Genomic DNA, 16,777 nt, shown 5'->3' on the forward strand with positions numbered 1-16,777 from the left:
TCTTTTTGATTGATAAATTAACTTTGTCCTGGAATAGCTATCAGACAAATTACACTATGAGCTGTCTTTAAATGAAGCATCATACAAGTTGGTCTGGGCCCAGACTTTTGTATTCTTATATTTGTTTGTGATCTGAACTTGCAGTATGAACACAATGAAGGCCAGCTGCGAGAGTCTTATTTTCCATTCATAGTTGAAGGATGTAATGTTGCTTCTAGAATATTTTATATTTAAAAACACATCAGGGCTGACTCTACATCTGACCTGCTACTCCATGTCAGATCTTTGTGCGTGTTGTGTATAATACAAGAGTCTGGCTATGTACCTAATGCTGAGGAGCCATGATATTATGTTAATGAAAGCAGCAAAATTCATGGTTTTGTAAATATAACAACTAATGCTTGTTTATTTGATAATATGGATAAAACTTAATTTGAGGAAAAATTGTTACATAGTCACCCATATCTTTTTAGGAAGATGCCTGGGTTTTCTCAGTTATAGGTTTTAAATTGTTATTTTCTAAATATAACTAATTCTTTTCTTACTGTGTAAAAATAAAACTTTGGTAATTGTTATTTCCTCCATTTATATCAATGAAATACACTTAGAACCTAGGCCTATGAATGTCTATAAAAGTGAAAGCATAAGACTTTTGTGAGTTAGGATGAGAAGAGGATTAGAGTCTACTGCCTGGTGAGATAAGAGATGAGAACAATCCATGTTTCAAATGACATCGGTTAGCATTTATTAAGATGGTAGACTATTGGCTTCTAAGGGTAAAGGGCTCAGCTCTGTCGCTTACTAGTTCTGTGACCATGGACAGGTAATATAACCTCTCTATGCTTCAGTTTCCTTGTCTGTAAAGTGTGATTTGTAATAGTAACTGCCTCATAGAATTTTGGTGAGAACTAAAGAGTTTGTTCACATAATGTGTTTAGAACAGCTGTTGGCACATAGGTGTGTGATAGATGCTATCTGTTGTCTACTGAGCATTTGCTGTCTGTTCAGAAATGTGCTAGATATTCTCTGAATACAGAACTAGAAGCTGTGGCCCATCCACTCAGGGAAATCAAGCATTGTTGAGGAAAAATAATACTAACGTAAGACAGTATATCAGTGTGTATGATGTTTTGTAGGACAGGCTATGTTTATTTTTAGGAACTTAGGAGGGCTTGAGGACTTGCCCAGAAGAAGGAACTGAAGTATCGACTTGAAAAATGATGTTCAGGCACTGAAGAGACTAAAGAGACGTCATTTGAGGCTAGTGGAAAATGTGATTAATAACATGACAAAACTGACATGTTTGTGAAACTCTTAAACTGGCCTCACTTCAAATACCGATCTATGAAGGGAAGTAGATGGGCTGTTTAAGTCAGAATCCGAACATAATAAATATTTAAGGATTTTGCTTTATTGGAAATATTGTGGATGTGCAGTAAATAATTCAGAGAAGAAAGGAAATGAGGATAATTTGATTATTACATTAAATAATCTTTACATGCTTGAATTATGCTAAAATGAAATTTGTGAACTATCTACAATCCCTAAGAAAAAATATAGATAAACAGTGAAAGAGAAGATCCTCAAGAAAGTGAACGGAGGTTTTATAATGTGCAATTAGGAATTCAGCTCATTTGGTTCATAGAAACACCAGCAGATTGTGTGGCCATTTGGGACACCTCCCTTGGCACCAGGCTGGAGGGACAATGCCGCAGGTTGTAACTAAGGGTGATGTGGAAGCATAAAAAACAAAGCTCTTCAGGCCTCCGGGGAGCAAATCCCTTGTATGAGAACCCTCTTCCCTCTAGCTAATCCAGGGAACTACACTAACATCAACCCTGAAGTGTATTGCTTATTTGTTGTCTTGGAAGCTGGCAGCACATTGCTGCGGCTGAGGCAAAAATATTAGCTAAATAAAGAAACAATGAAAATGCTGGGATAAAACAAAAATCAACCCAAGATGGTGGGAAAGGTAGATCTCATGAAGAAACTTTGGTCTTTGAGAATTATGAGTATATATATTTGTATTATATATGTAGAGGATATATATTACATATAGTAATATGTATAGTATATATATTTGTATTATGAGTATATATATTTGTAAAGCAGATTAAACAGACAGACACAACAGCGAAAAGCAAACAGAAAATGAAGGCAGAGGAACACAACAGCATAAGAATCCATTTTTAGTTTTAAAACCTTTTTGCTTCTATTCTCAAGTACTTTAGTTTTCCACTCTGATTAGCACGATCACATCCTTCTCTGCATTTCTTTCAGGATTGACTCTAGACAAAAATGAAATAGTAAGACATTTCACAAGTCTAAACAGCTTTCTAAAAACAGAGCAGCAGTGTTATTGAAAATGGTTTAAATAGAGGATAATTTCAAGAACTAAGGTTCCTGTCATGACATGCATCTCACAAGCAATTTTATGTTTAATGTAGATACCAAGTGTTCCTTTCACACACACATACACACATAGTATTTCATAATACAGTTATCCATGTTATAAGAAATGCATATTTAATAAAATAGTATGTGTAGGCTATTTAAATCTTTGGCTTACTTATGTTATTTTTTATCCAACTATGAGAACACTGTGGGTGTTTTATTATATAACAAAACTGGGAAAAGTTTGGCATTGGTGGGATATTTATAGCAAGTGGAACAGTTTTGAAATATATGGTCTTATTACTTCAAATTTATGAATAAGCTGTATATCAACACAATTGAAACGGTCAGTTTATTAGACCTTGTGATATTTTTATGTTTTCCCAGGCCCACAGGGCAGAATTGTTTCTGATTGCCTTGGGTTAAAAATAAAATTATTTCTTAAAAATATTAGCGTAGGCTGAGAATTGCCTTAGGACAAGGACCCCAGAGGGCATGGGCTTCTCACTCTCCTGCCTCCTCTTCCTCTCAGTCTCATACTGTACCAGCCCTCTTCTCTTTGCATTTATTTTCTGTGTATCTACAACAACTTAAAAAGATTTTTAAAGATTAATTTTTATTGGAGTATAGTTGATTTATAATTTTGTTTTAGTTTTTGCTGTACAGCAAAGTGAATCAGCTATACATATACATGTATCCACTTCTTTAACGAGTCTTTTCCCATATAGATCATACAGAGTATTGAGCAGAGTTCCTGTGCTATTCAGTAGGTTCTTTTGTAGAAACCAAACTTCTGGTTACCAAGGGGGAAGTGGGGGTTGGGAGGGGGGATAAAGTGGGACACACCAATATCTTCCTTTTTTGCTCTCGTCTCTATAATTACTAGTGGGATAATTCAGAATGGATGTAGGAAAAAGTTGTCTGTTTCAATACTCTATTACTAATAGCAGGAAGTTCACACATTCTTTTTTAATTGAGGACTTACTATGTGAGGGTAGGAAGGAAGACAGTCAGCCTCTGTAGGACCTGTTACAACATTTCTTAGCTATCAGTTTGGCTTTATTATTCCAACCAGTAAAAAGGCAAATTCTCTCTGTAGCATTTAAAACAATTAAATAGATAACTATACAAACTTGACACTTTGTACTCAACTGCTACACTTTACAATAGATGGAGCAGGGTGTAATTTGTGCTGTTCTGAATTTGATGTTCCTCAAATGCATGCAAAATGAAATGAATTTCCATCTCACTCTTTCTTTCTTTTTTTTTTTTAAATAAAGTTTTCTGAACTATGCAATACTCTTTTGAAAGCCATCTGACAGGCAAATGTCATCTCAAAAGGAACAATATTAATTGCATGACTAGTATTTTTTTCTCAAGTTTAGTGAAAACTTGATTATATTATTTGCCTTCAGAATTTGTGCTGTTTGTGTACAATAAAGTGAAGTAGAGGATATAAAAGATTATCTCAACTATTCAATAAAATATTTGCCTCAATTTTTAGCAATCTTTCCAAATTACACTGGATCTGCAGACATCATAAAACAATTGGAAGCATATACTGATATTTGAATTTGTAATAAGTTATTGTAGAGTTAAGAGAAGGATTACAAGACTTAATTTTTTTCTGATGAAATTTAATATCCAGTTGAAAGATTTAGAATTATAAGTTATATGCATGCTAGAGATTTAAAAAAATTTGTTTAAACTGTTAAGTCATATTTTACAATTCTTCTACTTGTTGAAAAGTGGGTGCTTTTTATAGAAACATGGATTCAGCAGATTATGTTTTTCTCATGTGAGTTTTGGAGAGAAGAAGGAATTTAGTAAATAAATCACTTACTCTGTATGCATTAAGTAAAGATAATTGTACATTTTAAAAAACATTACGATTACATTTCATTTCAATACACTTTTCTATTTATTCAATAAATATATGTGTGCCTGCTATATGCAAGGCAGTATAATATTAATTGAGTGACAAATGAGAATAGAAGTATATCTAATCATGAGAGTCTACAGAAAAAGAAGCACAAAGCATATTTTTAGTTTGGGAGTTTGTGAAAGGTGATATTAAAGTATTTGTGAAATTTATTCACAATGATGGTAGAGGCTTAATTTCAGGGAGAAGTTATAGAGCAAAAGCAGAATGTGAAAAAGGACAGTCTACGCACATGGAAATATGGGAGGTTGGTCTAAGTAAATGGCTTAGAAAAGCAGAAGCTAGAAGGCTGAACAGTTAAATTTCAAATTTCTCTGAACTTTGTTTTCTCATCAGTGAAACGTGAGCACTGTTTTTCTGATGACTGAGAGAGAATGTTAAATACTTAGGCAAGAGTTTTGGCAGAAAAAGATCTCAGTGCATTTAGCTATCAAGTGTGTGTTGGAAAAACACTGAGATGCAAAGGATTGATTGAAGAGGGGATATGATGATGAAATTGATGGCAGGGACATGGATGACTGAGAATATGGCTGGTCAACAAGTAGAAGGAGCGTGGGAAGATTAGTGCTATTTGGAGGAAAGATTTTGAGTTCAATTTTATAGATTTTTGGGGAAAAAATGGTGGAAAATCAAAAGGGTGTAATCTGGCAAATAGTTAAGACAGAACTGGAGCTCAAATTACATATGTAAAGGTGGTAATTGAAGTCATGAGATTTTGACTTTTTACGGTTGTAGAAGCTTGAAAAACCCAGGGTTTCAAAAAACATTGGAAAATTGGGAGACAGGGGTAGCAGAGAGATAGAAAGTAGTTGTGTTACATTCTGTGGTTGACTACATACCCAGTCTCTGGAACTTCTCACCATTTTCCTCTATAAATATCATGCATTCTCACTCTCCTGCTTAGATCATGCTCTAGTCCTATCCTTGTTACCTTGAAGCCTCTGTTACCACTTGACTCTTGAAGCCATGGTTACATTTCTAATAAGCAGAGTAAGTGTGTTCTTGACATCACAATTTGAAAAATCCCATGCATTTTCTCATGGAAACACTATACCTATTAGTCAAGTTCTGCTGTATCTATATAACCAGATGTACATTGATTCAACTTTTTTTGAACTGCTCAGATATTATAATATGTATTTATTTCTAAGAGAAAGATGTTCAAGCAAACTTTTAAGCTTTCTGAGAGCAATCTGTTTTATTTCAGTAATTTTAAGAATTTTTTTTTTTAGAAATTATATGTTGTTTCAGGTGACTTAAAGTGAGATTTGTGTTCAGGCCACTTTCTTCATTTAGTCTTCTAACATATTATTTTGTGAGATTATTAGTCTAAAAATGTCCCAAATGATGAGAAATTTGAAATTTGGTAATGTAGTATTTTCACATTTTCTCATAACTTCTGTAATAGTATTTTTGGTTCCATAAGAAAAGTGTTTAAGAAAATAAGCATTGTATATGAATATAATACTATAACATTTAATGACTATTTTTGGTGGTCTTTGTTATTTAGAAATAGTAGAGATCTTAAAATTTTCAGGTCCTTCAGTTTATTTTTCCTAGTCCTTTATTTCCCCATCTGCTGGTATCTGCTGCATAGTCATCTGAATGCTTTTTTTTTTTTTTCCCATCTTGCCCTCTTTAGCTTAGTACTGGTAGAAAAATTCACAGTTAAGCTGATTAGTACTGTTAAAAACTGATGACCTCCAGTATAGGACTGGTCCTTACTCTCCAGCTATTGTTCTTTTTAAACCTTCAACTTTTAAACTACCCCACCTTAAAACCTCCTGCTTCTCTCTGAACAGAGGACTGTGTCTCTGTTTCTGTTATTAAAAAGAAAAAAATAGAACTTGTTTCCAGTTCTGTTTTTTTTTTTTTCTAGTTATTACAGTTATTTCCATTTACTTAAAACCTTTTACATTTTCCCTTCAGTCTCCATGGAAGAAGTAACCCGCCTTCTAGCCATGGATTAAGTTTCTCTTGTGTTCTGCTTATCTCTTTACTCATCCACCATCTCATCATATTTGGAATATAGGGAGTGAGCAAGAAAAAGCTGAATGAATTTGGAGTCTTTTGAAACCTTGCCCTGTCAGTAAGTTGCATGTTCTCTCCTGAAATCTCTCTCTGATGTCTCCTTTTCTCCTTGCCTTCTCCTTTTGCATGAAACCATGTCTTTGTCTCTTGTGGCAATCTAGTGTTTAAGACTCTGTGTCCCCGTGCGGGGGACATTGGTTCGATCCTTGGTCAGTGAACTGAGATCTCACATGCAGTGTGGCATGGCTGAAAACAAACGAAAAGGAGCACTGAACTGCTTGTTCTCCATTTATTCCTAGGTTGCACACTGTTCTCTCACTCTTCTCACATATAAGATTGATAAATTTCTCTCATCTTATTTGGTAACTCTCTTTGGAAAGTCTCCCCTTCCCTGACTTTTTTGATACCATTGTTCTTGGATTCCCTTCTCTCTTGCCACTACTTAGATTGCTGAGTCTCCTCTTTCAGTGTTATTTACAGAGTTCTAGCTCCCGTGTGTTTTCTTCCCCCTCTAAACCTCTCCTATGGGAATCATGTATTAGCTTACCTTTGTACTTTGTAACAACCAGATCTTTGAATTCTACGGAAACTTCTGAGAGCTTCAAATCTATGTATATTCAGTTGCCACTGAGTTTCTATACATCAATCTCAAAAATATCTCTACCTCAACCAATAGCAATAAACTCATCAATATTCCTTTAACTTGTTCTTCCTCTTATACTATCATCGTGTAGCTGAGAAATTCCATGAGTCATCTGCATTCACTATTTAAATCAAGTAAGACTTGAAATCCTGTTGGCCATCCTTCAGAATTTTGTTGAGCTGGTTTCTTCTACTTTCTCTCTCTCTCTATTTTTGGACACTCCTATGGCATGGCGTGGCTTGGCATGTAGGATCTTCATTCCCTGACCAGGGATGGAGCCTGTGCCCCCTGCAGTGGAAGTGCAGTGTCCCTAACTACTGGACCGGGAAAGTCCCTACTTGGTCTTCGTTTTGTTCCCCTCTCTACTCTCGCTAATACTGAGCTGTTTTGAATACTACTCATTTCTTATGTCTTGTCTTGACCTTCCCTCCTCACTTTTTGTTTTCTCTTTAAGCTACCATCCACTCGGCTGTCACAGGAATTATTTAATAATGTCATTATATACTTAATTGATCTTGTTACTTGCTAACTTCACATTTTCCATCATCTCTCCTTTATTTTGAGGATACAGTTTAAATGCTTTAGAATGTAATTTAAGACCCTGGGTCTGGCAGCTATTTGCTTGAATTTCTTCCTGACCATTCCTGCCTCCTTTCTATAATTTGTTGAGCCAACCTTGGACTCTGGCTATACAGGCTACTTGTGGTTGCTGACTAGGCCATGGTTTACATTCCCTCTGCCTTTGTTGTTACTGCCTTCCCTTCTCGATTTTGTCAAATTCCACTTATATTTCATATCTTAATTTAAGTAGCTAGTGCAGAAAGCCTCCTCTATCCACCCTCCCACACAACTGTCTGGTAAACTTTAAGGGCCTCTCATATTGTACTGATGGGATTGAGTATATGCTACCCCAAAATATGGTTACATGGCCTATTGAGTATTTTAAGCTGAAGGTGTTTGGGAAGTGGTGTGTTTGGGAAGGACCTCCTGACCTTCCTTTCTGGTGAACGTTGTCTTCCCTGTACTTGGAAGAAAAGGGCATCCTTATCTTTTAAGACATGGGGCAGAAATAGAAATGTGTTGTTTTCCCCAGTTTACTATACTTAGCTGATATTCTTTGTCCCAGATATCTTTTTTTAAAATTAATTTTTTGGCCACACTGCTATGTAGAATCTTAGTTTCCCACGTGGCATGTCAATGAACCCGGGCCCTAGGCAGTGAAAGCGCAGAATCCTAACTATTAGACTGCCAGGGAAATCTCTATCATATCTTTCTGCTTTTCATCAAATCTAGCATAAAGATATTATGCTTAACCATTTTTTGATTAGGCTTAACTATTTTTTGAGGGGATCTTCATTTCCTTATCAAGGCTCTCGTGTCATATAAAATTTAAATTAGATAAATTTGTGTGCATTTCACTTATTAATCTGTCTTTTGTTGCAAGGTTCTCAGCCAAGAATTTAGAAAGGTAGAAGAAAAAGATACTTTTTCCTCCCCTACATCACCTTATTCTTTTTCTCTTCTACCTCTTCTTTTTCTCTTCTGCCTGTTTCCTATCAGACTCAGTTTAAAGCTCAACCAGATAGTAAGACATGTATCTTTCATTTCTACCCCTCCAGGTTTTAGTATCTTTTCCAACAATGTTGTTTTATATGGGTGGACAGAGAAGAAACAACACATTCTTCCTCATGGAGTGCTATGTTAGTTTCTTATCATCTTAAAAGGCTCTGTCTTCTGTAACTTTCTCTATGGAGACATTTAATAGTGCTTAGTGATTATACAAGGCTTTCCTGATGGCTCAGTTGGTAAAGAATCTGCCTGCAATGCAGGAGACCCCAGTTTGATTTCTGGGTCGGGAAGATCCACTGGAGAAGGGGTAGTCTACTCACTCCAGTATTCTTGGGCTTCCCTTTTGGCTTAGCTGGTAAAGAGTCTGCCTGAAATGCGAGAGACCTGGTGATTATACATATGTGCTTGACAGTTTACCCTAGAAAGGGAAAGACTGATGGAGAATTTGCCCATGTGAATATTTTCCCTTGTGATCAATGAAATCTTTGCTTATATCCTAGCCATTATTATTTTCTAATTCCAGGTTTGAAAAGCAAAGTGCCTATACATTTTAGAAAAGCCAGGTAACACCTTATGTCTATAAAAAATCTTTGCGCCTATAAAATGTTGTTGACAGCTTGTCAGTGGGACAGAGAAGATTGGACAGGCCCTGAATTACTTTTCAGCCAAAACAGGTTCACCCCAGTGAACACTGGCAGTGACAGTAGACTCAGGTGTCAAGATAGAAAGCACGTTTTGGATCAGTTTAGCATAAATCAGAATTCTAGAGTTAAGTTTTTTACATATATAGTCTTTGTCTCTCAGTTTCCCAGTTGAAGATTTGTATAACACTTCTTACTTTTTTTTTTTTCTTTTTTTGCTGGGAACGCTATTTGTCAAGGTTGGGAATTATATTTGAGAAGAGGTGATTCATTTTCTCTGGGTTTTAGGACTTGTTGAGTAATTGCTTGGAGAAATGAAATAGTTTCTCTGAATTTAGAGGATGATATCTATATCTTTTTCTCCTACCCATCCCCTACTGTAATTGTTTGTTCTTGATGTAAAAGTGGATTACATTTATACTTACTTAATAGAGTAGTAAGAATTATTAGCGTTTATAATATTTTTCAAATATATACACCAGCTTTTAAGTAGTACAAAGTATAATATTATTCTAATAATGTGGTGTACATCATTTATTTTAATGGAACGATAAATTTTTCTTAATTTTACACCCTTTTTCCATTTATTTATGTCTTGTTTCTTGATAATCATGTTTAAAATCATACTCATATAGCATAATTCAATAAATATTCTTTCTTATTTTCATTTGTGTGAAAAGTACCCCTTGTTTTTATGTGTTTCATTTACCACCTATTTTGTTTCACATGTAAATCAAGCCTCTGTGTTTTCCTCTAAGGCATTCCATCCTTTTTCATGATTGATTTTCAATTTTCCTTGTTCCTCTTTAGTTAATCAGCTCATTATTCTTTTATATGTTCTATATATACCTAACTTAAATCCCTTTCCCAAGTAGAAGTTAGACTTCTACATTTAAGTTTTAATACTGTTCCATTCAAAATTAGCAGAAAAAAGTTGATGACCTTGTAGTTCTGTTGAAATTTTTGTCTAAGGAGAAGACATACATGCTAAGTTAAATTCCTGTGATTCCCACTTGTGAAATACAAAGTTTATTTTCAAAACGGCACTTTTCTACTCCATTCTAGGAGGAGTGGAAACTAGGCCAGTGAAACCGGTGAACAGGGCTGGGCTTTGAAATAATGAGAACCAGTTCCCTTGATAGAGGCGGTGTAGCCGCCTACCATTTTAGATTCAGATTGTTGGTCAGTCAGAGTAAGACAGCGGTTCAGTGTTACTCTTCATCGTTCTATTTCCTAAGTGAAAATGTGCATAAGTGCCTTTTAGATACTAATCATGAATAATGTGATTTTCCTCAGGGGAAATTTTTCTGAAATGTTTGAGAGCCACTCACAAACTTCTGGAGAACAGGGAGAGGGACCAGGATTATTGTTCTTCCACAGAGTCAATCCACGGATGAGCTAATTCTCTAGCATTTTAAAGAATCCGTACATTTAGAGTTTCCTGGTGGAATCAGCAGAGATGATATCTACTCTTAGACATTTTCAAAGCCACGCCCCTTGTCATTCCATTGAGAAGGCTAGTAGTCAGGAGCGGGCAGGCTCAGTTTGGTGTGAATGCTGACGGGACCCAGTCAGTGCTATTGTGGGCAGACCAGCTTCAGTCCTGGAATTAGTTTACTGATAGAAGAGTTATGAAATAAAGTTGATTTACAGTGTTGTGGTAATTTCTGGTGTATAGCAAAGTGACTCAGTTATACGTGTGTGTGTGTGTATAAAAATATATGAAAAGTGAAAGTTGCCCAGTCGTGTCCAACTCTTTGCGACCCCATGGACTACACAGTCCATGGAATCCTCCAGGCCAGAATACAAGAATATTAGAGTGGGTAGCTATTCCCACCTCCAGGGGATCTTCCCAACCCAGGGATTGAACCCTGGTCTCCCACACTGCAGGCAGATTCTTTACCAACTAAGCCACCAGGGAAGCATACACACACACACACACTCACACACACACAGATATATATACACACACACACACATACATACATATATATATATATTCCTTTTTATATTCTTTCATTTTGATTTGTCACTGGATGTTGAATATAGTTCCTTGTGCTTTACAGTAGGACCTTGTTGCTTATCTGTTCTGTATGTACTAGTTTACATCTGCCAATCCCAAACGACCAATACTTCCCTCTCCCACCCCACTTTCTCCTTCACAACCACAAGTCTATTCTCTATGTCTGTGAGTCTGTTTCTATTTCACAAATAAATTCGCTTGAAATTTTATGTTCACTCTAAGATGAACATATCTAAGGGTTACATTTTAAATGTATGAATTATTTGCTATTTCAGTATAATGAAACTAGATCACACTGTCAAAAGGAAAAGGAAAGAGAACACTGTCAGTCAAAAAAAAAATTGAGGGAATACATTTAGTGCCAATGAAATCCAAAGAGTAGAAGAGATAAGCGACATAGTCTATTGTTTTTATTAGTGTTTTATTTCTATTTGAATGGTCAGAAAAGAATACACACTTTTTGCAACATGAGGATGAATAAGTAAAATATATGAAGGGATTGCAAATTAATTTATTAGAGTGGGGAAAATTGTGTGGCATTTGGTAGTCTCTAGTAGCGGGAAAAATACGACCATCAGTTTAGAATTTTTCTAAGATCTCTAGACATCCATACCTCCTATTTTAAGATCTCTGTTACATTAATCTAAAGTATGTGCAATTGTCCCTCAAACAACATGGGTTTAGTTTGTGGGTCTACTTATAGTAGATTGATTTTCAGTAAATGCACAGTACTACATGATCCGTCATTCGCTGAATCTGTGATGTCAGCCAATGGATATGGAGGAATGACTGTAAGTCATTTGTGGGTTTTCAACTGCTGGGGGCTTGGTACTTTTAACCCCCAACATTGTTCAAGGCTCAGCTGTACATGGAAAGGATTTGAACTGGATCCTTCAGCCATAATTTTAATGCTCAAAACCATTTCTTTAGAACTTAAGCCTTGATCCAGTAATTCCAAATCTGAGTCTAGCTAAGGACTAAGCTTTTAAGGTTTATGTACTAAGATATTTGTTGCAGTGAAACTTTTAGTGGTTAAAGCTGATGGCATTCTAGCTATATATTTATTTATTTATTCTAAAAAGGAGTATGGTCAAGTGTATTAAGTGATTTAAATATAATGGAATATTAGGTGGCCATTAAAATGCAGTATTTATAAAATACTTGTAATGGCATGGAAGAGTATCAAGTGACTGATGTCAAAGACATGAATTTTACATAATATGTGCTCAACTATACAAAATGCTTTTAAAAGACTAGGAGGGGAATGCATCAAAATGTTAAGAGTGGCTATCCTTGGGCATTGGAATTGTAAGAAATTTAAAATATTTATTATTTTCTTGAATTTTTCAAATACTCACTTATCACACCCTTGCTACTGCTAAGTCACTTCAGTTGTGTCCGACTCTGTGTGACCCCATAGACGGGAGCCCGCCAGGCTCCCCCGTCCCTGGGATTCTCCATGCAAGAACACTGGAGTGGGTTGCCATTTCCTTCTCCAATGCATGAAAGTGAAAAGTGAAAGTGAAGTCGCTCAGTCGTGTCTGACCCTCAGCGACCCCATGGACTGCAGCCTACCAGGCTCCTCCGTCCATGGGGTTTTCCAGGCAAGAGTACTGGAGTGGGGTGCCATTGCCTTCTCTGATCACACCCTTAGTATTATATTAAGAAGACTTGGGCTTCATTGGTAGCTCAGCTGGTAAAGGATCCACCTGTAATTCAGGAGACCCCAGTTTAATTCCTAGGTCAGGAAGATCCATGGAGAGGGGATAGACTACCCACTCCGGTATTCTTGAGCTGTCCTGGTGGCTCAGATGGTAAAGAATCCACCTGCAATGTGGGATACCCAGGGTTTGATCCCTGGGTTGGGAAGATCCCCTGGAAAAGGGAACAGCTACCCACTCCAGTATTCTTTCCTGGAGAATTCCATGGCCAGAGGAGCCTGGCAGGCTACAGTCCATGGGGTTGCAAGAGTCAGGCATAACTGACTGTTACTTCACTTTAAGACTTGTAAGCCAAAAGATTAAGTTTAGTTTAGAATATTCCATTTATTAACTTATTTTAATGGAATTTTCATAAAAATTAAGCATATATTTATAATTTCTCTCTGTTTGAATTGTTGATATTTTAGCATCCTAAGAGGTTGGCCCTTAAAGGTTCATTGGTCTTATAACTTAGAAGTGGGCTGGGGAGGTGTAGGCATAGTAGGAGCTAGGAGGGAGGAGAAATATTTAAAGGTAATTTAAGAATTATCTGTGGATAATCTGTACATATCAAATGTCAGTCTATGACCTTACTTTGCCAGAGATTTGATAGAACATTCTTTCCTCTGCTTTCTGCAGTATCAAGTCATGGGTGGATAAGATGCAAGAAGACCTTGTCACCCTGGCAAAAACAGCAAGTGGAGTCAATCAGCTTGTCGATGTGAGTAAAGTTCCTCCAAACTTACAAATCATTTCTTTGAGTGCAATTTTTCTAAGAAACCTTATTTCTGTGTTTTAAATAGTACATAATTTTTCATGGGACTATGATAGTGAAATTCTGAGAGAAACTCTTGGTATTGCTACTTATTACCATCCCTAATAGTTAGCGAGGTGTTTATATACAACCCTCACTTACATGAGTTCACGTGATATATATTCATTCCTACAATTCAAATCAGGATATCCTGTTTCCTTCACCCTTCAGAGCATATTGGAATCTCACATGTAGTGGTTACTTTAAGGCTTGTGATGGATTCTTTGAATATCCTCAGTGGGAACATATCTTCATTCTTTGAGGGTAGATTTTATTTTCAAAAGTGGTTTCCAGTGTTTACAGCTATGCCTGAAGACATGAGCAAATCACTGAGATGGGTAATACAGACTTTTGTGCAAGAGAAAGAGAAACTTTTATAAAAGATAGTTTTTCTTATGATTATGAAATGGCTATGAATGTCACTCTAAAATGATTTTTAAAAATGATAGCAACATTTGTGTGGCATCTTAAATAGATCATGTTCCTTGGGTAAGAGCATATGCATATAGAGCTTCTGTAAGATTTATTAAAAAGTAAATGTCATTTCTTTGGAGTCTCACTGCTTCCATTTTAATGTAAGTAATCTAACAATTTGAAAGTATCTCATCTGTGTTCCTAGTGATGCAGTGAGGTCTTTTGTTTCCAAAAAAGTGGGATCAATGAGGTGAAATGGTGTAAAAGTGGTTTCATGTATGGATATATGAGTATTTTTTTTTTATATGTGAATATTCCTTTCTGGTGGAAACTAGAATGCATGGTTGGTTACCTTGTGAATTACTAGGAATTCATAAGGAAAACATGCTAAGCATATACTTCAATATATTATTCCAGAATTTCTTTGTAAAACAATTGTAGTTTTCAAACTGAATATCTTGAGTAAACTTAAATATCTGTGAGATGACATAGGAATATGCTTTGAAATGAGAAGTGTTCTTTGTTAATAACAATTATCACACTTAATTCTAATGAATACTTATCGAACACATGCTATATCCCAGGCACTGTGCAGGCTACCAAGGGTTTATGGGGAGACAGTTCCTCTCCTCAGAGAACTGACAACCTAGTAATGAAAAATCTCCATTTTTGAAGGTGCAAAGATGCCTGAAAGCTATTGTAAGCTGATATTTGGGAACTGCAGTGATTCTCTGTGGGAGAATAAATTGAAATATGAAAGTGTGGAGGGTAATAAGTAAGCCTCTATGAAAGTCATGGTGTTAGTGGAATAAGAAAAAATAAATGAGAATTGACAGATTCTGGTTAAAGATTTCATGGCAAAATGAAATTAAAAATAAGCTGCTCTTGGGAGCTCTCCTTCACTTCCTGCAGTGTTTCTCCAGCCTCAAAAACCAGCTTCTTGGCTGACCTCTTTTTTACTTCTGGTGTTAATATGTGGACCCTCTCTCACCAAATCTGCAGTTTTCAATGAATCCATAAGGGAAAAAATAAGTGTCATCTCATTTCCATTATGCTTTATGAGGTGTGGGTTACTAAGAATATTGTGAATACTGATGAGTGAAGAAATGGCCTTGTCTGAATTAGGATAACGAAAGAGAATTGACAGGATGGAAGAAAATCCTTACAATGTTGCTTTTATAAGACATGTACCTTATTACAGTCACAGGGAAAATATAGATAAAAGAATTATATGTATGTAACAGGGAGGGAAAGAGCAAACTTTACTATTGAAATTTAAGTATTAGGGGACAAGAAGGTAAATGAATGAGTCTAAATGCCTCTTCCCTTTCATCCAGAGAGAAGGTACGTGATGGGGACAAAAGAGGCGCATTTTTTTTTGGCCACAGGAACCCAAAGCACAGACTAGCTGAAGGACACCAGAGTTGAGAGTGAGCTTTGTGCTGAGACTGGGGGTGTTAGGTGAATGCTGAGGACAAAAGTTGAATAAATAGAGGAATTTAGCAGGCTTCTGGGTTGAAATTCAATATTTTAAAATGATGGATCTTCCAAAATTACCAAATTTAGTTTTTACTGACTTCACAGGACACATCTTGCTTTTTACCTGCAGGCTCAACCTCAGTGAGTGAACATAGCTAAACAGGATATTTTTGCAATTTTATAAAGATTACTTTATGGCATCATGAAATATTAGCTCAGAGAAGATCGATAAATAGTATTGAATAAAGGCAGTACTTTAACTTTTAAAAGTTAGAGATTTTGCCAGGTGCCTGCCTGCACATGCATGCATGCTAAGTAGCTTCAGTCATGTTTAACTCTTTGTGAGCCCATGGGCTGTGCCCTGCCAGGCTTCTCTGTCCATTGGATTCTCCAAGCCAGAATAATGGAGTGGGTTGCCATGCCCATGTCCAGGGGGTCTTTCCAACCCAGGGATTGAACCGATATTTCTTGAGCCTCATGCATTGGCAGGGTTCTTTACCACTAGTGCCTCCTGGGAAGCCCTGATACTACCTAACTTCTGTTAAAAATCACAGTGAATAGGCCTACATAAAACTGCTCTCCCTGATGCTTTCAACTTCTAAGATATCTTTTATTGGATTTTTCCATTTCTAATAATGTATTGGAAGAATACATATGTCCTTCAATTGCATATGATTATCCACAAAAGTAGATTAAATAATTGAGGAAAAAATTAGGATAAAGAGATAAATGTATTACACTTTTTCTTAATATAATATTAGAACCTTTTAAATACAACTGAAGGGCTACATTTTTTTTTTCTTTCTAAATTAGTTCAAGTACTGTCCTGAGCTCTTTTCACCCATTATTTTATTAATCTTTAGGACAACCTTGTGAAATGAATATCATCATCTTTAATATGAAGGAAGAAATTGTTTGCAAGGTTAAAGTTTTTTTCTAGGTTATACAGCTACTAAATGGAATGTAATTCCAACAGTGAAGAGAGTCTTGTTATGCTTTAGAATATATGTTAATATTTTACGTTTTTATATTGCCACATGTATTTTGAGAAAGTGAGCAGATCCCCAGTTAGGTTCAAGGTTAATATGTCTCCTTATTCCACTGCTCTTTTTATAAAAAATATAAAG

At 36.0% G+C, this 16,777-nt stretch overlaps 1 protein-coding gene across 14 annotated transcripts in view; it reads left to right on the forward strand.

Moving 5' to 3' along the window:
• CACNA2D1 (calcium voltage-gated channel auxiliary subunit alpha2delta 1) overlaps nucleotides 1-16,777 on the forward strand; it is a 524,082-nt gene that overhangs the window by 101,067 nt on the left and 406,238 nt on the right. For all 14 annotated transcript variants that reach the window (XM_045166379.1, XM_045166383.1, XM_045166384.1 and 11 more), the window contains exon 2: nucleotides 13,583-13,664. In XM_045166379.1, coding sequence (XP_045022314.1) covers nucleotides 13,583-13,664 — 82 coding nt within the window. The remainder of the gene's footprint in view (nucleotides 1-13,582; nucleotides 13,665-16,777) is intronic.

The sequence above is a fragment of the Bubalus bubalis genome, chromosome 8 (genome assembly GCF_019923935.1).
Source record: "Bubalus bubalis isolate 160015118507 breed Murrah chromosome 8, NDDB_SH_1, whole genome shotgun sequence".
Taxonomy (NCBI): Eukaryota; Metazoa; Chordata; class Mammalia; order Artiodactyla; family Bovidae; genus Bubalus; species Bubalus bubalis.